The 25,402-nt window shown below is 41.6% G+C and overlaps 1 protein-coding gene across 4 annotated transcripts in view; it reads left to right on the top strand.

Annotated features, from left to right (window-relative positions):
- Window positions 1-25,402, top strand: part of LOC126942223 (zinc finger protein 724) — a 715,842-nt gene that overhangs the window by 323,986 nt on the left and 366,454 nt on the right. For 2 of the 4 annotated variants that reach the window (XR_007721532.1, XM_050769575.1), the window contains exons 1-3: window positions 1-1,758; window positions 21,029-21,155; window positions 21,974-22,069. Coding sequence is in view for 3 of the 4 variants with exons in the window: in XM_050769575.1 (XP_050625532.1) it covers window positions 1,756-1,758; window positions 21,029-21,155; window positions 21,974-22,069 (226 nt within the window). In the remaining variant the exon portion in view is untranslated. The remainder of the gene's footprint in view (window positions 1,759-21,028; window positions 21,156-21,973; window positions 22,070-25,402) is intronic. The other 2 variants (XM_050769576.1, XM_050769577.1) reach the window with 2 other exon arrangements.

Genomic DNA, 25,402 nt, shown 5'->3' with positions numbered 1-25,402 from the left:
CTGACCATTAGGGCCAAGATCAAATAGCAAAATAAGTTTGCCTTTAATCTGTTTTCTTCATATATAAACAAAGGAGGTCAAGACTGTGGACAGGGCTGGGCTCATGCCTGTAATCCCAGCACTTTCAGAGGCCGAGGTGGGCAGATCACGAGGTCAGGAGTTCAAGACTAGCCTGGCCAAGATGGTGAAACTCTCGTCTCTACTAAAAATACAAAAACTAGCTGGGCGTAGTGGTGGGTGCCTATAATCTTAGCTACTCAGGAGACTGAGGCAGGGAATTGCTTGAACCCAGGAGGTGGAAGTTGCAGTGAGCCCAGATCGTGCCACTGCACTCCATCCTGGACGAGCACGGTAGCTCACGTCTGTAATTCCAGCACTTTGGGAGGCGGGGGTGGGCAGATCACCTGAGGTCGGGAGTCCGAGACCAGCTTGACCAACATGGAGAAACCCCATCTCTACTAAAAATACAAAAGATTAGCTGGGCGTGGTGGTGCATGCCTGTAATCCCAGCTACTTAGGAGGCTGAGGTAGGAGAATCACTTGAACCCCCAGGGTGGAGGTTGTGGTGAGCCCAGATCGCGCCATTGCACTCCATTGCACTCCAGCCTGGGCAAAAAGAGCGAAACTGTCTCAAAAAAGACTGTGGAAAGATATGAAGACAGAGTTTTTTCTCCTGTCACCCCATCAGTTTTTGTTCACTGTCTAATCTCTGGAAGGAAGGTGGGCAACAGGTGGCCAGCAGTGGTCTGTGTGTGGTTATCTTATTCTTGCTGCTTTCTGCTTTTTTTATGACCACTATCTGTTCCAACCTGGGAACTGAGGAGAGATGTTGGTAGGAAGAGGCTTTCCCCCACCTCTGATGTGCAGGCCCTTCATTCAGCTGACATCTCAGCCGCACTTCAATATGGCAGCTATTGGCCACGTGTGGCTACTGGGTGCGTGGAATGTCGCTGGTCTAAACTGCAATGTGCTAGAAAGGTAAAATACAGAGTTAGTTTCAAAGATTTAGTTTTTATATATATATAACTTTATATTATATGTATAAACTTTATATATATTTCATTATTGCTCACAAACTGATAATATTTTGGATATATTGGGTAAATTAAATTGTTACATCAACTCCACCTTTTTCTTGTTTCTTTTTAAAGTTGGCTACTAGAAAGTTTAAAATTCACATGTGGCTTATATTTTATTTCAGAGGGGTTGCCTTTTAAAAAAAATCTCAGGCTGCTTGCTCAAATGCCAGAAGCCAGGAAGATCATCAAAACTGAAGTTTTAAAATTATTGTTATATATTTTTCCTTTGTGAATAGCCATATAGTATATTATTTATAAATACATGAAACCTTATACACGAGGTTAAATGCAAATACCCTCCGGGGTGGGCCTGGCTCAGCTCAGGGAGGAAGGCCTGCCTGAAAAGGCTGCAGCTTAGGCTGTCACTCTTACTTCATTCAGTCCAGCATTTGGTCAAGTCTTCTGTCACTCAAGGCCTGAAGCGGCCGGGCCTTAGACGTTTTCCAATCAGGGACGCTGAGCTGGGGACTGTCCAATCAGGCACGCAGCTGGAGCGGACAGGGCGGCTTCCGGGATTTGGCGGGGCCTTTGTCTCTCGCTGCAGCTGGAGCTCTTGGTCTCGTCTTCCCTGCGCTGAGTCTCCCTGCTCCTAGAGGCCCAGCCTCTGTGGCCCTGTGACCTGCAAGTATTGGGAGATCCACAGCTAAGACGCCAGGGTCCCCCTGGAAGCCTAGAAATGGTGAGAGTGGCGGCTCCGACATCCGGAGAGAGAGGGAGGGGCTGGTTGGAACCGGTGGGAAGTGGCTGTGGCGGACTCGGGCCTCCCCTCAGTCGTCTCCGCAAACTGCGCCCCGAGTTCTCCTTGCCCAGTTCGGCCTCAGTCCCCTTCAGCCATAAGATGGCGGCAGCGCTGATGGCCGGGCCCCCGGGCCTCTTGTCTTTTCCCTGTGCAGTGACTGTGCCCTGACCTGGAGCCCTCTGGGTAGCTCTGCACCCGCAGCGCCGCGTCTCTCCCGGATTGTGCAGGGACCACGGGAGGGTAGTCGGGAGAATCCTGACTCGGCGTGCGGGTTCGTGAATGGGAAGAGCTTTAGTCCGCTGCGTTTCCAGTTCCTGTTTCCCCCTATTAAAAATTTATGGCAGGCAGGGCGCGTTGGTTCACGACTGTAATCGCAGCACTTCGAGAGTACGAGGCTGGCGGATCGCCAGAGGCCAGGAGTTCGAGACCAGCCTGGCCAACATGGCGAAACCCCGTCTATACTAAAAATACAAAAATTAGCCTGGCGCAGTGGCCCACACCTATAATCCTAGCACTTTGGGATACTGTGGCACGCAGATCACGAGGTCAGGAGTTCAAGATCAGCCTGACCAACATGGTAAAACCCCGTTTCTACTAGAAATACAAAAACTTAGCCTGGCGTGGTGGCGCGGTCCTGTAATCCCAGCTACTCAGGAGGCTGACGCAGGAAAATCGCTTGAACCCGGGAGGCGGAGGTTGCAGTGAGCCGAGATCGCGCCATTTGCCCTCCAACGTTGGTGACAGAGCAAGACTCCATCTCAAAAAAAAAAAAAAAAAAAAAAAGCCGAGCATAGTGGCGCATGCCTATAATCCCAGCTAGTCGGGAGGCTGAGGCGAGAGAATCGCTTGGACCCGGGAGGAGGTTGCAGTGAGCCAAGATCGCCCCACTACACTCCAGCCTGGGCGACAGAGTAAGACTCTGTCTCAAAAAAACATAAACAAAACAAAAAATGGCAGTCTCCGCAAAAATATTAAATAATTTCGTCAAAGAGTGGTTCAAAAATTTTAGATCACCCCTGTGGGTTGTAGTTTTTGGTTCATAAGAGGGCCTTGAAAGACTTTTATAAGGTGCATGATGCAAAAATCCCAAATTCAATAATTGGTTAGGTACAGTTATGTTTTTTCTGTCTTCCTGTCTTTGTTTCTCTCCTCTTCTTTTTAGTGTTTTTGTTTGTTTGTTTGTTTTTTTACGGAGTCCTGCACTGACGCCCAAGCTGGAGTGCAGTGGTAGGATCTGCAACCTTCGCCTCCCAGGTTCAAGCGATTCTCCTGCCTCAGCTTCCCGAGTAGCTGGGATTATAGGCTTCTGCCACCACGCTCAGCTGATTTTTATATTTTTAGTAGAGACGGAATTTCTCTATGTTGGACAGGCTGGTCTCAGCCTCCTGACCTCAGGCGATCCACCGGCCTCGGCCTCCTTAAGTGGTAGGATTACAGGCGTGAGCCAGCGCTCCCCGCCTTAGTTTCTTAGTTTCTTAATTTTCACCTTGAGGGTACTAATTTCCTGGTTATGTAATTGGAGCTTAATTGACAGTTTGTAGTTAGTTAAGCCTGAATTTTGTTTCCTCTAATGTAGTAATTTACCAAAAAAAAAAAATGCATTTGAGTTAGATTTTTTTCAAAGCAGGAATCCAGGGCCTAGATTTCCACCTCAGACTAAATTGCCTGCCACTTAACTATTTTCATACTCCACAGAGGACTGATTTTCCCCTACATTTTTTACAAGTGTTCCAAGCAGAGTCTCCCGTGTATCCCCCAGTTCTCCTTACCTCCAGCCTAACTCTGGCTTGAAGTAAAAACGCATAGTAAATTTCCGGTTCTGACAATCTCAAGAACTGAAAATTTAGTATTTTACTTCAAGGAGCTGTCAACTTTCTCTCCCTAATTCACATTATGAACTATTTGTCCTTTAGTGTACGTTTTTCATACTGTATTTTAATTATTTACCGACAACACATTGAAAACATTTTAAAAATTTATTTTCTGTTTTTAAATATTTTCCATGAGAAGAAAGCAAAGAGTAATCTCCTGACACTGTATCGTAAAAAATCTGTGCCTCTTTTCCTTTTATCTTCCTGAGCGCAGAGATCATGTTTTAGGGGTCAATGGTTTTTGGAAACTTTATGGGGTGATGTGTCCTCAGCCACCCTTTAGTTTTTTCCTGGTCCTGTACTGTCTGAATAAACCAAAATACCCACCGTGTCTGTCTGCTAGAGTTAATATTAGCTCTTGGGTCATTTTCTCTTACAGAACAAGCTGAGGTATGGAGTGTAGCCTCAAGGAAGCCGGTGAATGCCCTGGGGCTTAGAGGAATCTGCTGGTGTATTCTTCCTTTGAAAAGCTAACCCTTTAAGACATTAAGATTATTTTTATCCAAGCCAGCTTTCATTTCTTGGAGACACATTGCTGGTCAGCGATCAGATGCTGGTATTGAGGGGAAAACAGAAATAATTTCTGCTACCCGGATTCTCTAAGATTTGTGAAAAAAAATCGTATCCCCAAAGACAGAAAAAAAACCTGACCTCAGTGAGATAGTACAAGAACTTGCCAAGTAAAATGCATTTGGGGCACTCGTTGGGGCGTAATGCAGTGTCTCCTGAGAGGGTGGTCACTGGGCACTTAAGTGAGCAGGATGGAGTGGGAGAATCTCTCCAGGAATTGGATGGTCTGACTTGACATATGAGTCAGACACATTGGTTTTCTAATCAGCACTGCCACTCCTTTGTTTTGTCTCCTTGAAAAGATCTATTCACTTATATTGACTCTTTTAAACTGTAAATTGTAGTTTATTAGTAGAGCTTGAAAGGTAAGAAAATATGTACAAAAACATAAAATAGGCGGGTTTCAAAAAATATCTAATCATATATTCCATTGTTAAAAATTCTCATTTTTTTTTCCCCCAGTGTGAGTTTAGAAATTTTTTCAGGTGTGTTTTTTATTTTTTGAAACAGAGTCTCGTTTTGTTGCCCATGCTGGAGTACGGTAGCATGATCTTAGCTCACTGCAGCCTCTGACTGTCAGGTTCAAGCGATTCTCCTGCCTCAGCCTCCTGAGTAGCTGGGATTACAGGTGCACGCCACCATGCCCGGCTAATTTTTGTATTTTTAGTAGAGATGGTGTTTCGCCATGTTGGCCAGGCTGATCTTGAACTCCTGACCTCAGGTAATCCGCCCACTTCGGCCTCCCAAAGTGCTGGGATTATAGGGGTGAGTCACTCAGGTGTGTTTTTATGCCTGGGTGTTTTCAAACAGAATTTCAAGGGTTAGCTTTTAGAGAGCTATCAAGGGAAAGAATAAGGAAAATCTCTCTTCCATTTTGGCTGTAGAAAATGAATACACAAGAAAATGTGTATTCATTCACATTTCACAAGAAATGTGGTGGATAATTGCTGAGTTACATAGATTCATAAAAACATCAGTTCCTCTTATTGCAGGGTAAGTTTCTGTGAGTGAATATCTCTGTTCTATATCTTGTAATCTTGATGTATGAGTTTAATGCTAATTTTTTTTTTTCCTCTGAGACAGAGTCTTGCTCTGTCGCCCAGGCTGGAGTGCAATGGCGCGATCTTGGCTCACAGCAACCTCCGACTCCTGGGTTTAAGCAATTCTTCCTCAGCCTCCAGCATACCTGGGAATACAGGTGCACGCCACCACTCTCAGCTAATTTTTGTATTTTTAGTAGAGACGGGGGCTTCAGCAGGTTGGCCAGGCTGTTTGTTATTGAACTCCTGATCTTGTGATCTGCCCACTTCGGCCTCCCAAAGTGCTGGGATTACAGGTGTGATCTACCGCGCCTGGCCAATGCTAAATTTTATAAGATAAAACTTGGTAGGTACCTCCTAGAAGTGTCCCCATATGACCAATTGTTTACTACATGATTCATAATGGAGATAATAAAGTAGTACATTTATTGTCTGAAAGAAATAGATTCTTTTGCTTTTCTTGTTGAGGTATAAAATGTAAGCACCTTAAGTTTTTTTTCTTTTGTATGAGCACTGTGTTTGAGTAATTTTACTGGATTTTTCAAACACTTGGTTTCAAAACCTGAGTGAATAACTCTTACTTGAAAATTAAAACTTGAGCCCAGTGACTCCAAGCTAAAGGCTCATATTGAGCCTGCAAAAGGAGGTTATTAAAGGCCCAGTTAGTTCTTCCTGGGGAGCCTCCCCTGCAGATTTCCTAGCCTGTTCACTCCAGCCATGGAAGAAGCCTTTTATCTGGAGAGAAGCTACAGAGCCCTGGAAAGCTGGGGACCCACAGACAGGTGCAGTTAAGATTAAGATGGAACAGGACCGAAAGGATCTTACTAAAGATAAAGTTGTTTTTGCTTTGAGGCAGTTTCTAAAACAAAGTTAGATTTGTATTAAAAAATTAAGTTCCAAAGGAGTATTGCAACAGGAGAAAGTACCAACTATAAGATCTTTAAAGATCTCAAAGGTTAGGCAGACAAGGGTGGCTTTTCTTCATAGAAAGGAGCAACCAAGATTAGAAACAAAGTGGGAGGGGAATGGCAAATGGAGGGTGAAAAAATCAGATTCTAAGTCGGAGAATGTTTAGCATGTTCTTAGGAGGAGCATATAATGGGGTTGTATGTTGGCTCAGACTGAGGGTAGCTCAAAGCTCAGGAGCTGTGGGAAGGAGATAAACCTAAGTTTGATTAAGTAGTATTTTATTTTGATCACTGAAGACAAATTCAGCTGATTTTTCTAAGAGAAGAAGAAAATGGGCAGAGTCTATGTCTGGCTACGTGATAGGTAAGAAAAGAGTGCATCATCTAAGTCATAATGGGATGTGTGTTTCTTTCCATAAACTGTTTCTGGAGCACACAAAAGATGGAGAATTTTATTAATTATAGCCATTTACCAGGATTACTTATGTGCTTCATCTTTCCCCACCTCTTTTCTTTGTCTTACACATTTCTTTCATTTGACTTTTCTTGGGTTGTATCTTTTATAATAATCCAGTCAACATAACTACAGTGTTTTTCTGAGTTCTGTGTATAGCACTGTTAAGTTATTGAACTTGAGCAAGTTTATGGGACTCCTGAATTTTTAAACAGTAGCTCATAATGGGCTCATAATTTGGAAGCATAAATGGGCCCATGGGGTTTGTTACTGGCATCTGTAGTAAGAACAGTATTTTGAGACCAAGCCCTGAATCAGGGTCTGTGCTGACTCTGGGTGGTGTCAGAATTTGAATGTTAGACAAAGAATTGGTGTTGGAGAGTTGCTTGGTATTCAGCAAACTCTATAGCTTTTGTGCCAGAATAAAAATGCCATAAAGGCCTGGCCTGGAATAAAACTCAGAGTGTCTGGGAATGGGAGGCTCTACTCGCCTGTGTACTGGCTGTCACACTGCCCATTGTTTTCTGATTCCAGGTCTCCTCTTAGAGTGAGAGAGGACTGAAAATTTAGAGGAAAGAGAAGCTCTGATGACAGACCTTCTCTTTCCACAGCTGCCACCACAGGATTCCCACCGACTCACAATCATGCCCACTAGACACTGATGTATCCACACCCCTCTCAGGACAAGGCACCACCCTCAGGAACTTCACAGCATTTTTGATTCTAGCATTTCTTGCAAAAATCCTACAAAAGTGTCTACAAGTCTCCTGGCATATTCCCGTTCCCCAGACACTGAATCTGCAGCAGCAACCTGTTTTCCCCACCAATTTAGGGTTCTGGGCCACTTGTTCATAATCTCACGTGCCTGCATGGACCCAGAAATAAATAGCACAAACCGATCTTTCAGCTTACATATTGTACTTACCCCCACCCATAGAGTTTTTTCCTTTCAACTTTTAATTTTAGTTCAGAGGTACACATGTAGGTTTATTACATAAGTAAAATTGTGTCATGAAAGTTTGATGTAGATTATTTTTTCACTGAGGCACTAAGCATAACACCAAATGGGTATTTTTTTTTTATTATTTAATTAAAAAAATTTTTTTTTGAGATGAAGTTTTGCTGTTGTCCAGGCTGAGGTGCAATGGTGTGATCTCCGTTCACTGCAGCCTCTGCCTCCTGGGTTCAAGTGATTCTCCTGCGTCAGCCTCCCAAGTAGTTGGGATTACAGATGCCTGCCATCACGCCCAGGCTAATTTTTATATTTTTAGTAGAGATGGGGTTTCACCATGTTGGCCAGGCTGGTCTTGAATTCCTGACCTCAGGTGATCTTCCCAACTCGGCCTCCCAAAGTGCTGGTATTACAGGCATGAGCCACTGCGCCCAGCCCAAACGGGTCTTTGTCCTGCCAACCTCAACTAGGCCTGTGTCTATTTTTCTCCCTCTTTGCATCCATGTGTTCTTATTATTTAGCTCTTTTAAAAATGAGATAGTGCATTTGGTTTTCTCTTTCTGCATTAGTTTACTTTTTTTTTTTTTTTTTGAGGTGGACTCTCGCTGTGTCACTCAGGCTGGAGTGCAGTGGCACGATCTCGCCTCACTGCAACCTCTGCCTCCCAGGTTCAAGCGATTCTTCTGCCTCAGCCTCCCGAGTAACTGAGATTACAGGCATGTGCCACCACGCCTGGCTAATTTTGTATTTTTAGTAGAGCTGAGGTTTCATCATGTTGGTCAGGCTTGTCTCGAACTCTTGACCTCAGGTGATCCACCCGCTTCAGCCTCCCAAAGTGTTGGGATTACAGGTGTGAGCCACTGCGCCCAGCCTGTATTATTACTAATATTATTATTTTTGAGATGAGTCTCGCTCTGTCACCCAGGCTGTAATGCAGTGGCATGATCTTGGCTCACTGCAGCATCTGCCTCCTGGGTTCAAGCAGTTTTCCTGCTTCAGCCTCCCAAGTAGCTGGGATTATAGGCGCGTGCCACGAAGCCCGGCTAATTTTTGTATTTTTAGTAGCAGGGGGTTTCACCATGTTGGCCAGGCTCGTCTTGAACTCCTAACCTCGTGATCCACCAACTCGGCCTCCCAAAGTGCTGGGACTACAGATGTGAGCCACCGTGCCCAGTCCTATATTTTCATTAGAAAAAAATTTTTTTTTCTATTTTATTTCATGAAGAGACAGGGTCTCATTCTGTCACCCAGGCTGGAGTGCAGTGGCATGATCTTGACTTACTGCAGCCTTAACATTCTGGGATCAAACAGTCCTCCTACCTCAGGCTCCCAGGTATGGGACTACAGGAACACACCACCATGCCCAGCTAATTTTTCTTTTAGTATTTTTTGTAGAAATTGGGTTTCTTTATGTTGTCTTGACTGGTCTCAAACTCCTAATCTCAGGCAATCTGCCTGCCTCAGCCTCCCAAGGTTCTGGGATTACAGGCATGAGCCATCATGCCTGGTCAGTCTGGCCATTTTAATGATACTGATTTCTCTGTCCATGACCATGAAATAGTTTTGTATTTGTGTCATCTTTGACTTCTTTGAGCAGTGTTTTGTAATTGTTGTCCTAGAGGTCTTTCACCTCTCTGGTTAGCTGTATTTCTAGATACCTTCTTTTTGTGGCATTTTTGAATGGAATTGTGTTTTTGATTTGGCTTTTGGCTTGGATGTTGATGTGCAGAGGTGCTACTTATTTCTGCACCTTTGTTTTGTATTTTGAAACTTTGCAGAAGTTGTCGGTTTATAGGGCATTTCTGCCAAGACTATAGGGTTTTCTAGATACTGAATCATGTCATCTGAAAACAGGGATAGTTTGATTTCGTCCCTTCCTGTTTGGGTGAATTTTGTTTCTTTCTCTTGCCTGATTTCTCTAGCCACGACTTCCAATTCTCTGTTGAATAGGAGCAGTGAGAAAAGGCATCCTTATCTTGTGCCAGTTTTCAGAAGGAATGCTTCCAGCTTGTGTCCATTTAGTATGTTGGCTTTGGATTTGTCATAGATAACTCATTTCTATTTTATTTTAGTTTATTTTACTTTAGTTTATTTTACTTTGGTGTGGTGTGGTGTGGTGTGGTGTGGTTTGGTTTGGTTTGACGGAGTCTCACTGTGTCACCCAGGCTGGAGTGCAGTGGTGCGATCTCGGCTCACTGCAAGCTCCACCTGCCAGGTTCACGACATTCTCCTGCCTCAGCCTCCCGAGGAGCTGGGACTACAGGCGCCCACCACCACGCCCAGCTAATTTTTTTTTTTTTTTTTTTTTTTTTGTATTTTTAGTAGAGATGAGGTTTCACCGTGTTAGCCAGGATGGTCTCAATCTCCTGACCTCGTGATCCACCCACCTCGGCCTCCCAAAGTGCTGGGAATACAAGTATGAGCCCCCGCGCCCGGCCAAATTTGTCATAGATAACTCATTATTTTGAAGTATGTATCTTCAGTGCCTAGTTTGTTGAGAGTTTTATACATGGACAATGTTACATTTTATTGAAAGTTTTTTCTGCATCTATTGAGATAATTTTGTGGTTCTTTAGTTCTGTTTATGTGATGAATCAGATTTATTGATTTTTTTTTTTGTATGTTGAACCAACCTTGTATTCCAGCAATAAAGCCTACTTGATTATAGTGGATTAGCTTTTTGATGTGCTGCTGGATTTGGTTTGCCCATATTTTGTTGAGCATTTTGCAGCAATGTTAATCAAGGACATTAGCCTGAAGTTTTCTTCTTTGTTTTATCTCTGCCAGGTTTTGGTGTCAGATTGATGCTGTTATATAAAAAGCTGGGGAGAAGTCCCTTAATTTTTTGTAATAGTTTTAGAAGGCATTGTATCAGCTTTTTTTACACTTGGTAGAATTCAGCTGTGAATTTTCTGGTGTTGGGTTTTTTTAGTTGGTAGCCTATTTACTACTAACTTAATTTTGGAGCTTGTTATTGATCTATTTAGGGCTTCAACTTGTTTAGTCTTGAGAGAATTTATTTGTCTAGAAATTTATCCATTTCCTTTAGATTTTCTATTTTTGTGTATAGAGGTGTCTATAGTAAACTTCAATAGCTATTTGTATTTTTGTGGGGTCAGTGGTAATGTTCCTGCCGTCTTTTTTTTTTTTTTTTTAAATGAGATGGAGTCTCACTCTGTTGCCCAGGCTGGAGTGCAGTGGCATGATCTTGTCTCTGCAACCTCTGCCTTCGGGGTTTAAGCAATTCTCCTACCTCAGCCTTTCAAGTAGCTGGGATTACAGGTGTATGCCACCACACCTGGCCTAATTTTTGTATTTTTAGTAGAGATGGGGTTTCACCATGTTGGTCAGGCTGGTCTCGAACTCCTGACCTCAGGTGATACACCTGCCTTGGCCTCCCAAAGTGCTGGGATTACAGGCATGAGCCACTGTGCCTGGCCCCTGTTGTCCTTTTTTTTTTTAGGCGGAATCTCTGTCACCTAGGCTTGAGTGCAGTGGAATGATCTCAGATTACTGCAACTGTCACCTTCCTGGTTTAAGCAATTATGTGCTTAAATCTGCTGTTTACAAAATGAAGGGGGCCAGCCCCTCCACAATCTGTGGGTTCTCGTCAGGTGGGACGCGAGACTGAGAAAAGAAGTAAAATACAGAGACAAAGTATAGAGAAAGAAAAGTGTGCCTAGGGGACTGCTGCTGCTCAGTATAAGGAGGACCCGCATCCTCCCTCCGGCACTGGTCTCTGAGTTCCCTCAGCATTTATTGATCATGATCTCTACCAGATAATGATACGGCAGGACAATAGGGTAACAGTGTAATAGGGTAATAGTGGGGAGAGCCTCTGAACAAAGGTCTCTGTGTCATAAATAAGTTTAAGGAAAGGTGCTGTGCCTTGATGTGCACTCACACAAACATCTCACATCTCAAACATTTCTCATCTTGGTGTAATAAAGAGCAGTATTGCTGCCAGCATGTCTCACCTCCAACCTTAGAATAAAGAGCAGGATTGCTGCCAGCATGTCTCACCTCCAACCTTAGAATAAAGAGCAGGATTGCTGCCAGCTTGTCTCACCACCAGCCCTAAGACAGTTTTCTCCTATCAGTAAATAGAACATACAATTGGATTTTACACCGAGACATTCTATTCCCAGGGACAAGCAGAAGACAGATGCCTTCCTCTTATCTCAACTGCAAAGAGGCCTTCCTCTTTTACTAATCCTCCTCAGCACAGACTCTTTGGGTGTCAGGCGGGGGGATGTCAGGCCAGGGGGACGGGTCAGGTCTTTCCCTTCCCACGAGGCCGTATCTCAGGCTATCACATAGGGAAAAACCTTGGACAATACCTGGCTTTCCTAGGCAAAGATCCCTGTGGCCTTCTGCAGTGTGGTGTTTCCCTAGGTACTTGAGATTAAAGAACAACGATGACTTTTAACAAGCATACTGCCTTCAAGCACTTTTTTAACAAAGCACATCCTGCACAGCCCTAAATCCATTAGACCTTAAGTCAGCACAGCACATGTCTCTGGGGGCACAAGGTTAAGGCTAAGGTTACAGATTAGCAACATCTCAAGACAAAAGAATTTCTCTTAGTACAAAACAAAATGGAGTCTCTTATGTCTACTTCTTTCTACATAGACACAGTAACAGTCTGATCTTTCTTTTCCCCACACAAAAGACAGAAAAAACCTGGTCTGTTTTAGGATCTACCTCTTTCCTTAAATGTTCAGTTCCATTATGTCACATTTAAGCATGAGTGACACCATTTTGGTTAGGTTTGTCTGTTTGAACCTAGTGTACAAACTCAGTCCAGAATAATGTCCTCCAATAATTTTGTTTAAAATTGTCTCCCTGTTTGGTCAGAGTGCAACCAAAACTCTGGGCCTTAGTGCCATTCTCAGTTTTCATCCTTTTTGGATTTGTCCTTCCCCTTTTTTTTTTTTTTTTTTTTTGAGACAGTCTCTCTCTGTCGCCCAGCAACCTCTGCCTCCCGGGTTCAAGTAATTCTCCTGCCTCAGCCTCCAAAGTAGCTGGGACTACAGGCATGTGCCACCTCGCCTGGGTAATCTTTGTATTTTTAGTAGAGATGGGGTTTCAACATGTTGGCCAGGCTGGTTGGTCTTAAACTCCTGACCTCAGGTGATCCACCTGCCTTGGCCTTCCAAAGTGCTAGGATTATAGGTGTGAGCCACGGCACCTGACCCCCTGTTGTCATTTTTAATTGTGCTTATTTGGATCTTCTGTTCTTCATTAATCTTGCTAGTGGTTTATCTTCTTAATTTTTTTCAAAGATTTAACTCCTGGATTACTTGATATTTTCTATGACTTTTCATGTCTAAATCTCCTTCGGTTCAGATCTAGTTTTGGTTATTTCTTATCTGCTGCTAGCTTGGGAGTTGGTTTTCTCTTGCTCGCTTGCTTGATTGATTGATTGAAACAGTCTTGCTGTGTTGCCTAGCCTGGAGTGCAATGGCACAATCTCGGCTCGCAGCAAACTCTGCCTCCCGGGTTCAAGGGATTCTCCTGCCTCAGCCTCCCGAGTAGCTGAGATGACAGGCGAGTGCCACCATGCCCATCTAATTTTTGTATTTTTAGTAGAGACAAGGTTTTACCTCCCAAGCTGGTCTTGAACTCAAGTAATTCGCCTTCCTTGGCCTCCCAAAGTGTTGGGATTACAGGAGTGAGCCACCATACCTGGCCTCATTCATTTATTTATGATGTTAGGTATTTAAATTGATTTCTAAGTTTTTGATGTGAGTAGTTACTGCTGTAAATTTCCTTCTTAACACTGCCTTGGCTGTGTTATAGCGATTCTGGTTTGTGTATCTTTGTTCTTATTTGTTTCAAAGAACTTACTGATTTCTGCTTAATTTTATTATTTATCCAAAAGTCATTCAGGTGAACGTTTTTAAATTTCCATGTAATTGTATAATTTGAAGTGGTTTTCTTTGTATTCAATGATATTTTTGCCAAACTGCCCTAAGTGTGTGTTTGGTATGACTTTGGGAAAATTCAATTTGCTGAGGACTGTTTTATTTCTGCTTGTGTGGTCAATTTTGTATGTGATATGTGGTGATGTGAATGTATACTGTGTTGATTTCACTTGAACAGTTCTATAGGTGCCAGTTAGGACTATTTGGTCAAATGTTGAGTTTAGGTCCTGATATCTTTGTTAATTTTTTGCTCCAGTGATCTGACTAATAGTGTCTGTGGGGTGTTGTAGTCTCCCACTATTATTGTGTCAGAATCCAACTCTCTTCGTAGGTCTCTAATTATTCATATGCACTCGTGGATTTTTTTAGAACACCTTTCTGTCTTCTGCTTTTTTCTTTAGTGTGCCCAAGGCTGCTCCTTAGATGCCTAAACCTAGAGTCTACTGAAATTCAGATCTCCAAGAGATCAAGAACCTGTCCAGAGATTTAGCTGTTTTTGTTTTTGGTTTGAGATGGAGTCTCACTCTGACGCCCAGGCTGGAGTGCAGTGGCACGATCTCGGCTCACTGCAACCTCTGCCTCCTGGGTTCAAGCGATTCTCCTGCCTCAGCCTCCCGAGTGGCTGGGATTACAGGCGCACGCCACCACGCCTGGCTAATTTTGTATTTTTAGTAGAGACAGGGCTTCACCGTGATGGCCAGGCTGGTCTCCTGACCTCAAGTGACCTAACAACCTCGGCCTTGTAAAGTGCAGCGATTACAGGCATGAGCTACCGTGCCTGGTCGAGATTTGGCTGTTATGGGAGAAAATATAAATTAGAAATTTATATTTCTATATTATATTAATTTATTATTAATCATTAATAATATTAATAATTACTAACTACTAATTTATATTAGTCTTTATTTTCTTACCTCATAATAAGGGGGGATAGTTTGTTCATCTCTCTTATTGAAGCATTTTGATTATATGTAGATATTCTCTGCTTTTTTGAAATATACGTAAATCATATTTACAGCTAAAGAAACCTTTTATCATTCTTTCTGTCTCAGGATTGTCTATCTAGGTATCTAGGACCACAGAACCATTGCAGTGTTTTTGCTTTGGCAAAGTTTTTTGTTTTTTTTTTTTTTTTTAAGGCGGAGTCTTGCTCTTGTCGCCCAGGCTGGAGTGCAATGGCGTGATCTTAGCTCACTGCAACCTCTGCTTCCCACGTTCACACCATTCTCCTGCCTCAGCCTCCAGAGTAACTGGGACTACAGGCGCCCGCCACCACGCCTGGCTAATTTTTTATTTTTAGTAGAGACGGGACTTCACCGTGTTAGCCAGGATGGTCTCAATCTCCTGACTTTGTGATCCGCCCACCTTGACCTCCCAAAGTGCTGGGATTACAGGCGTGAGCCACCGCGCCTGACCCAAAGGTGTGTTGTTTTTTTTTTGGGTTTTTTTTTTTTCAGTCTCTTAAAGTAGATACAGATTTGTTTAGATTAAAACTGAATTTAAGAGCACACAAAAAGTGGAGCACAAAGATAGGATTAAACTTAGCAATACAGAATGATAAAGACTAAAAGATGCTGAGGAAGTTTCTTTGACAAAAAAACTGATTATCCAAGGTAATTATCCAATATTTGCAGGCTGAAGTACTTACACTCCAAAAGAAAGAACAGTTCTGTGTATAAACTCAACAGTGGAGTCAGTGGTTATGCTTTGGTTCCTATTTACTACTTCAAAACAATTAGCATAGTTATGTGTAGTGTTTGTAGACAACTTGCCTTCATATGAATTATACAGTCTTGTCTTTTCTTCTTCTTCTTTTTTTTTTTTTTTTTTTTTAAGACAGAGTCTTGCTCTGTTGCCCATGCTGGAGTGTAGTGGCATGATGTCAGCTCACTGCAACGTCCAGCTCCTGGGTTCAAGCGATTCTCCCACCTCAGCCTCCTGAGTAGCTGGGGTTACAGGCATGAGCCACTGTGCCCGGCCTAAATTGTATGGTATTTTCTACAATAGTATGAATATAAGACCACAATATTTAGGGTGAATGTCTTAGTCATTTTAATATTAGTCATACTTTTGAAATATAAAGTATTTTAACTAAATTATGGTTACAGAAAATTTTTTAAAATTCTACATTATTACTGGTACATTAAAATTATTTATGCTTAGATGTTTATATCTAGTATCCAAAAAAATTCACTACAAAATTGTTGTGGTAGATATTAGCCTGACATGCATATTAATTTACCCAATAGATGTAGGTAAGCATGATTTCAGTGTCTTTTATTTTACTAAACTTGAATACTGCTATTACAGGACAAATAAACGTGATGGGTAATGTGACCATGCAAGAAATGTAATAGCTTTTCAGTTAGCTATGTTGTAAGCTCAAATATATTTTACTACATAAACAAAGTCAGATTCTGATTCTTCATCAAAAAGTGTTGGTGAAGTCTGGGTGAGGTGGCTCACCTCTTTAATCCCAGCACTTTGGGAGGCCAAGGCAGACAGATCACTTGAGGTCAGGAGTTTGAGACCAGCCTGGCTAACATGGTGAAACCCTGTCTCTACTAAAAATACAAAAATTAGCGGAGGGTGGTGGTGGGCGCCTATAATTCTAGCTACTCAGGAGACTGAGAAAGGAGAATTGCTTAAACTTGGAACGTGGAGGTTGCAGTGAGCTAAGGTCACACCACTACACTCCAGCATATGTGAGAGAGCAAAACTGTGTCTCAAAAAATAAATAAATAAATAAAAAGTGCTGTTGGAAATTGTCAGATGTATTCCAATATAAATCCCCCATTTTATAGATAAAAGAGATAAAAGAGAAATTTTATAAAATTTTGCTGAGGATATGTCCCCTTTCTTCATAATGCTCATGCTTATCATGCTGAGAGTAGCTGTGCAGTTTGGGTGTTTAGAGAGATGTTTATTTTAGGGGAACATTTTCTGGCCAACATGATTAATCTTATATCTAATCTGAGGTGTTTTTTTTTTGTTTTTGTTTTTGTTTTTGTTTTTTTTGAGACAGAGTCTCGCTCTGTCGCCCGGGCTGGAGTGCAGTGGCCAGATCTCAGCTCACTGCAAGCTCCGCCTCCCGGGTTCACGCCATTCTCCTGCCTCAGCCTCCCGAGTAGCTGGGACTACAGGCGCCCACCACCGCGCCCGGCTAATTTTTTGTATTTTTTAGTAGAGACGGGGTTTCACCGTGTTAACCAGGATGGTCTCGATCTCCTGACCTCGTGATCCGCCCGTCTCGGCCTCCCAAAGTGCTGGGATTACAGGCTTGAGCTACCACGCCCGGCCCTGAGTTTTTTTTTTTTTTTTAAAGATGCTCTTCTTTTGTACTCTCAATATAATTTTGCTAAGATGAAGAGCGATTTTTCTCTCCAGTGCTTTGGGTGTCTGTTTCAGAAGCCCTATTACTATCCCGTGGTGTCTGTGAATGAGGTGGGCTGTCACAGGGAGAACTCTCTATGTGGACTCATGCTGAAAATCCAGCAGTATTTTTTTCATGTCACCATTATAAATAGAAACTGAAGCTGAAACACTGCTCCCATTCCCATTATCGTGAAGGTGCAATTTTACCTAGGAGGACTGAAGGCTCTCCTCCTGCACCTCAGGCTTCATTACCTGATGTGGGACTAGAGTGCTGCTCTGGCAGTTGGGGTTCATGTAAGATGTGAGCTGCCAGCTGTGAGCCCTGTGGTAGGAGTCAAGAGAGGACACTGGCTGTCAGGAAAGGACAAGCAGAGTCTACTAAGTTGCAAAATTACCTCCTGTCATGAGGATGTGAAAAGTTAATTTTGTCATTGAATATAACCAATTAGCATACATGGATCGCCTCCCCCATTACCAGGTGAATTTAGGATGAACCATGTATTACATGGTGCTGTGAATTCTTTTACTTGTGGACTAATTATGGGAGTGTCTTTTTGTCTTTGCAGTCTCTTCAGAAGATTGACTGTGATGCATGTCACATTCTGGTTTAATTGTGTAATGAAATAGTTTACTTTCTGTTCTGTCATTTTGGAGTTTCTCTAGGGCTGGAGAAATTTTTTCTTTTAATTATATTTTCCAAACATTGTCTAGAATTACTAGACATAATATAAATACATACGGTTCCAGCCAAACTTTACTCTAGAGGGGCCTTTTCCTCTCAGGCTTCCAGTCACTTCAGATTTCTACAAACTTCACAGAGTAGCAATCAGCCATTTTACCTCTTATTTTGTCTGGCCCCACCTTGAAGTCTGGCCTCACAGAACTGACTGACTGGAAGTTTTGGCTGGTGAGTCTGTTACATTTTTTAGAGCTGGTGCTCACAATTTTCTGAAACCCGAAAAGATAAAATTAGAAAAATAAAGTATGTATTTTAGCATCTTAATTTTTAAATTTTCTGTTAAACCAATACTTGCAGAGACATTTTATTTAGTAACTTGTTTTCTATTCCTGCAGATCCAGTAGTTGCTCCACAAGTCACAAACAAGTAAATATGAACACAATAAAAATTTCTTTAAACTACATTAAATTCTTTCTGTATCCCTCTCATCTGTCAATATTTAGTATTCTATACATTTTTTAAAAACCAAGGACAGAGAAACGGAAGATGAAATAAAAATGCTGAGCCCTTAATCTAAATCCCGGGAATTATTAAACATCTGTGCTAACTCCCAGTTTGTTATGAGAATTAAATCACATAATGTGTTATTCCAAGCATAGTGCTCTGTAGCATACTCTTGAGCACAGGCGTTGCTACTTTATGTTGCCTCTGTAAACTTTACAGAACCAGCAAAGAATATGATACTTAAAGATGGAGATTAGTTGTCTTCATTTGTGCCAGAAGTATTTGTGTTGTGACAAGAGTGCTGAGTGTAAGGGGCAGTGCCTGCTTCTCTAACTAATTCTAATGATTAGCCTAGAAGAAGCAACATCAGCATTGACAGGGGACTTATTTAAAACACACATTCATGAACCCTTTGAAAACCTGCAGAATCACATTACATAGGGAAAGTCCAAAGTTACCAAGTGATTTATACGCTTATTAAATATTACAAGACAACTGGGCGTGGTGGCTCATGCCTGTATCCCAGCATTTTGGGAGACCGAGGTGGGTGGATCACCTGAAGTCAGGAGTTTGAGAGCAGCCTGTCCAACATGGTAAAACCCCATCTCTACTAAAAGTACAAAAATTAGCCGGGCATGGTGGCAGGTGCTTGTAATCTTACCTACTTGGGAGGCTGAGGCTGGAGAATCTCTTAAACCCAGGAGGTGGAGGTTGCGGTGAGCAGAGATTGCGCCATTGCACTCCAGCCTGGGTGACAAGAGCAAAACACCGTCTTAAAAAAAAAATTGCAAGGCAATGCTTAGCTAAATGGTTATCAGCCGGACTTCTATTAGGTTGGTGCAAAAGTTAATTGACATTTTTGCCATTCTAAGTAATGTGGATTACTTAGGTGTAGACACTCAGATTACATGGCTAATTACTAGAAATCCCTTTACTTGTGCCCTCTTCACAGATCTGTTTTTTGTTTTGTGTGGACAAGTTTATGTTGTAATTAAGTGCCTCTTGTGACTCTAAGGTAAGGCCAGAATCAACTATGAGGGGTTCAAGATACATTCATGAGAGTTATGTTTTACTTTTCCGCTGAAGGATGGTCACAGGGCCTGTTCTGTTTGGGTTTAGTAAAGACGGGGCAGCGTGGCCCATATTACCATTATTGTAGCAGAAATTGCTGGTGTCTGTGGTGGGGAACGTACCCAAGGACGGGAAAGGAGAAACTTCTATTTTTCACTTCATTATTTCTGAATCTTTTCTGAAGATTCACCCAGAAATGGGTGGACTTTTTCTGAGGATGTTGGTCCTTCTGCCTGTGGGTGTGGTCATAGCATGTAAACAGGTGGAATGTTCTCAAGATGCAGGTGTAATTGGTCTAGAAAATCTCATCTGAAAATAAATCCCAGAGAAGGAGGAGATAGGAAAAAGTGGCACTTTTTTTTTCAGCTAAACATGTCTCAGAGCTGTGTCCGCTCTGCCTCCTGGAATGCCATGTGTTTAGTACTTGCAAACCTTGCCTTCTATAATTGTGGTTTTTTCTCTCTAATGAGTTTGTTTTAACTACTTTTAAAAATTCTTATGATAATCAAGGGTCTCTGAAAAATATTTCTTTCCTATATACCAGAGTCTTTTATGAATTTTTAAAATTATGCCTTTTTATATGCCTTGCAGAATTCTCACCATTAGTTTATGATCTGCAGTATTAAAAGTGTTCTTTTCGTGGCTGTTGAACATGGAAAAGTGTGGATACTCAAAGATTACTGTTGGGGAAAAGCTGGGATCCTTAGTAAAGGTGGAGAACATGTAATGTTGAAGTTCCATTTGTGTTTGCTATTAGCCCTATGCAGAACAGAATTTAGAAAATGCTTATTTAAACAGGATGGCATTTATTACCCAGAAAGTTCTGAAAAAATATTATCAGGAGGTACCTGTTCTCTAGGGTGCTAAAGAAAGACTACTTAAAATCACTATTAAACATTACAGAACATAGAAGATCTTGAATAGAATAATCCTGTATTTTGAGATATCCTGTATCAAGATAGAAGATACCTGTATCTTGAAGTTTGCATAAAACTGTTGTTTCAATATGGTTGAATTTAGACTATAATTTACTTATTGGGAACAATATTTCAGCAGTAATGCTGTGTCCTTTTGAGTGTTTTAGCACATTATGAAAATTTGTCCTAGTGCAGTTGATGCTAATGATTCACTCGGTTAAAGAGCTCTCTGACAAATTTTTTCACTGTAGTGTTATTTTTTTCTTCGTTATTAAGTATCTTTATGCAGCTGATTTGTATAAATTATCAAATGTAATCTGGCAGCTGCTCTTCTTTCTTAAGGTTTCTTTCCATATATTTGTCTTTGGAAAATGAAGACTGTCATCTCTCTCTTATAGGCCATGAAAACTGGGGGGAAAAAACAGGTTATTTCACTTATTGGATGTTTGATAAAATATTTTTCTTGGGGCAAAATCATTGGCATTTCTTGTGAACATATTAAAAATTCAGCAACTCAGACTTTATTCCAGATCTTCTGCAAAAAAAAAAAAAGCATAACAAGATTTCCAGTTTATTCTACACATTAAAATTTGAAATGTACCTTGTAACTCAACATGTCTTTCATCTCAACAGAACTCATTCTGTATAGTGTGAATATAGCACTCCAGAATGTACATGCTTGTGTTCGTGCCCTTAATTTTATATTTTATTATCCATAAAAGTATCATATATAAATTGATGTTGTGGATCTTATTCTAGTCTTTTCTCAGAGTTAGAGAATACATCAGATAATATTTCTGTCTTTAAAATTACTTCATTTGGGTAATTTCATTCACTTTTATAAGGCAGAACCAGTACTTTTTAGTCATTCATTTCAACTTGAGTCAAATTAAAAATTTCGCCCATGGCCACTTGGTAAATATGTGTGTGTGTACTTTTCAGGGACCGTTAACATTTATGGATGTGGCCATAGAATTCTCTGTGGAGGAGTGGCAATGCCTGGACACTGCACAGCAGAATTTATATAGGAACGTGATGTTAGAGAACTACAGAAACCTGGTCTTCCTGGGTGAGAATAACTTCAATATACAATTCCTAATATACCCTAAAGATTTCTTTCTTTTTTTTTTTTTTTTTTGTAGAATGTTTTTTGGTAATTGATCTTTGTATAAATGAGTATCAGATCTCTTATTTCTAAGAAAATCTTGGGGGCCAACCGCAGTGGCTCATGCCTGTAATCCTAGCACTTTGGTAGGCCAAGGCAGGTGGATCACCTGAGGTCAGGAGTTCAAGACCAGCCTGGCCAACATGGTGAAACCCCGTCTCTACTAAAAAAAAATACAAAAATTAGCCAGTTGTGGTGGCGCACGCCTGTAGTCCCAGCTGCTTGGGAGGCTGAAGCAGGAGAATCACTTGAACCCAGGAGGCAGAGGTTGCAGTGAGCCGAGATTGCACCACTGCACTCGAGCCTAGGTGGCAGAGTGAGACTCCAAATCAAAAAAAAAAAAAAGAGAAAGAAAATCTTGGGGATTTGTCAGTGTAGGAAAAAATAATTCAAGATGTTTCATCTTGATCTGGACTTTTTACATTTCTGAGCTGATCTGTATCCTTCCCTCTAAATTATTGGTAATTCCAGAAATTTAGTGGCATAAAATATTGTTTTGTATACCTTAAAATCTAATTGTCATCTCCAGTTTTTGGTTCAGTAATACTAAGTAGTAAAATTAAGAACCTACAAATTTTAAAAAAGTCTAAATATTTAGAAATTTCTGTTGTAAATTAGTATTTTGTAATTAATTTACTATTCTATTAATTACACTCTCTTTACTGAGCACATTATTTGAAGAATATGAGCAACATTCATGTTATTTATTTTTAATAAAACAGGTATTGCTGTCTCTAAGCCAGACCTGATCACCTGTCTGGAGCAAGGCAAAGAACCCTGGAATATGGAGAGACATGAGATGGTGGCCAAACCCCCAGGTAGGTGATAGTGAATATAACAGATGACACAGATGAGAGGTCCATATGTCAAGGAGAAAGTCAGTTTTTGAAATACGATTTGGGGCCGGGTGCGGTGGCTCGTGTCTGTAATCCCAGCATTTGGAGAGGCCAAGGCGGGTGGATTACCTAAGGTCGGGTGTTTGAGACCAGCCCGACCAACATGGAAAAACCCCATCTTTACTAAAAATACAAAATTAGCTGGGTGTGGTGGCGCATGCCTGTAGTCCCAGCTACTCGGGAGGCTGAGGTTGTGGTGAGCTGAGATCGCACCATCGCACTCCAGCCTGGGCAACAAGAGTGAAACTCCATCTCAAATAAATAAATAAATAAATATATAAACGAATAAAAATAAGAAATACAATTTGGGAGTTGTGCTCCAAGGAGAATAGTTTCAGGGAAGCCTGAAGTTTATTTTTTATTTTATTTTTTCTCTTACATAGGGGTATCTTTTGTCTTATCCGTCTAACTTTTCTAAGGAATATACTTTCCCTTCAGTTATCTTTCTAGTTTTCAGTGAGAGCCAAAGTCCCCTTTTTGGCATATACAAGACTACAAAATCTGCTTTTTTAATGTTTTGGCGGACACATAAATATCTGTGAAATTTTAAGAAACTCCATGTTAAACTATTATTTTAAGTTTTCTTTCTACATCATGTCTGAAATATGTGAGAGTAGTGGTTTCTGTTTCATTTTTTTGTTCATTTTTTTCTGCACATTCCATCCTGTTTTTATTACTATAGTCTTGAAATACAGTTTGAAATTATAAAGTATGTTGTCCTCCTGCTTTGTTCTTTTTCCTCAAGATTACTTTCATTATTCAGAGCTTATTGAAGTTTCAAGTAAATTTTATGATTGTATTTTTCATTACTGTGAAAACAAATACCACTGGAATTTTGATAGGGAGTTTATTAAATCTGTAGATCACTTTGGATAATATGGCACTTTAACAATATTTATTCTTTCAATCCATACGCACAAAATATTTTAAAATTTGTGTCTTTTCTAATTTCCTCCATTGATATATCATTTATTGTAAAGGTTTTTTAGATCGTTGGTTGAATTTGTTCTAAGAAATTTATTATTTTAATGCTATTGTCCATGAGATTGTTTTCCTCCTTTATTTTATCAGATAGTTTAAGTTTATGGAAGTGTAAGTTTATCTTATAAATGTATGTTAATTTTATATTTTGCTAATTTACTGAGTATATTAATTAGTTTAGACATGTTTAAATGTACTGTGTATGATTTTTTATATATGAGATTATATGATCTACAAACAGCAACTTTTTACCTATTTGTCTTCCATTTTAATGGTTTTTTAAAAATTGTTTTGACTATTCTGCTGCATACTTCCAGTGCTATTTTAAAATAGAAGCATTGACACTGGGCACAATATAGTTTTGCACTGGTGTCTGTGAATTTCAGGAAGCAAACACCTCTTCAAGTTTTTATCAACTGGTTTCAGGAGGTAAAGATCTTTTGTTGGGCTCCCAGGATAATGGGATGCCCTCTGGGTTTGTAATGAAGAGGGGTTGTAGGTTGCTCACAAGGCTGCTATGTCTGCACAAGGGTTTACTTTAGTGTTTAGTTGGCTTGTTACAAGGGGATTGTGGTGTAATTTGCATTTTATTTTTGGACAGGCTGAATATCCTTCAGGACTTTAATCTGTAGGGCAGTCACTAGGCAGGTTTCTGTAGTCATGTCTGCAAATGGTAAGCATTACATCAGGATGTCATTGAGTATGGTTTTCACTGAGCATCAGAGGATTTTGCCAGGTCACTGTGTGGGTTTCTATGTAGGCAGAACTGGCCTTGAACTGTCATGGAACTGCTTCAGGGACCACAGTAAAGGCTACGGTCTTGCAAACCTGCCTGCATGACTATAAATGGGTATCTTCCTCCAGCCCTGTGGAAGGGCAGGACCTCTCCCAAACTGTGACTGGGAGGAGTATGAGATGCTTACAGGGTAAGTTTAATATTCTCAGTGGGACCAAGTTGGGTGGGTCTGTAGCCAAGAATAGAGGTGCTATAGTTTGCCACCTGAATATATGCCTGCCTTCTGAAAAGGATACGCCTCAGTCTTGGGCATTATCAGTTTCATAACTCCCTCCTTGGATCTCAAAGCTCTTTCTCTCTCTCTTTTTTTTTTTCGTTTGAGACGGAGTCTCACTCTGTTGCTCAGGCTGGAGTGCAGTGGCACCATCTCAGCTCGCTGCAACCTCCGCCTCCCAGGTTCAGGTGATCCTACTCCCTCAGCCCTCAAGTAGCTGGGATTACAAGCATGTGCCACGATGCCCGGATAATTTTTTTTTGGAAGACGGGCATGAAGTCTCGCTGTGTTGCCCAGACTGGAGTGCAATGGCACAATCTTGGCTCACTGCAACCTCCTCCTCCCAGGTTCAAGCGATTCTCCTGCCTCCGCCTCCCAAGCAGCTGGTACTACACGCACGTGACACCACACCCGGCTAATTTTTGTATTTTTAGTAGAGACAGGGTTTCACGATGTTAGCCAGGCTGGTCTCGAACTCCTGACCTCAGGTGATTTGCCCGCCTCGACCTCCCAAAGTGCTAGGATTACAGGCGTGAGCCATCCTGCCCTTCTGTGCCCGTATTTTTGTATTTTTAGTAGAGATAGGGATTCGCCATGTTGGCCAGGCTGGTCTCGAACTCCTGACCTCAGATGATCCACCCACCTCAGCCTCCGAAAGTGCTGAGATGACAGGCTTGAGCCACTGCGCCCAGCCTTTTTTGTTTTTTGTTTTTTTTTTTTGAGACGGAGTCTCATCTCTGTCGCCCAGACTGGAGTGCAGTGGCCCGATATCAGCTCACTACAACCTCTGCCTCCTGGCCGGGTTCAATCAATTCTGCTGTCTCGGTCTCCCGAGTAGCTGGGATTACAGGCATGTGCCACCATGCCTGGCTAATTTTTGTATTTTTAGTAGAGATGGGGTTTCACAATGTTGGCCAGGCTGTTTCGAACTCCTGACCTCAGGTGATCCACCCGCCTCAGCCTCCCAAAGTGTTGAGATTACAGGCATGAGCCATCGTGCCCAGCCATGCCCAGATAATTTTTGTATTTTAGTAGAGATGGGGTTTCGCCATGTTGGCCAGACTGGTCTTGAACGCCTGAGCTCAGGTGATCCACTCACCTCAGCCTCCCAAAGTGCTGAGATTACAGACATAAGCCACTACACCTGACCTTTTCTTTTTTCTTTTTTTTTTTTTTGAGATGGAGTCTCATCTCTGTCACCCAGGATGGAGTGCAGTGGCCTGATCTCAGCTCACTGCAACCTCTGCCTCCTGGTCGGGTTCAC

The sequence above is a fragment of the Macaca thibetana genome, chromosome 19, assembly GCF_024542745.1.
Source record: "Macaca thibetana thibetana isolate TM-01 chromosome 19, ASM2454274v1, whole genome shotgun sequence".
NCBI classification, from domain to species: Eukaryota; Metazoa; Chordata; class Mammalia; order Primates; family Cercopithecidae; genus Macaca; species Macaca thibetana.
This window is presented reverse-complemented; position numbering and strand designations above follow the sequence as displayed.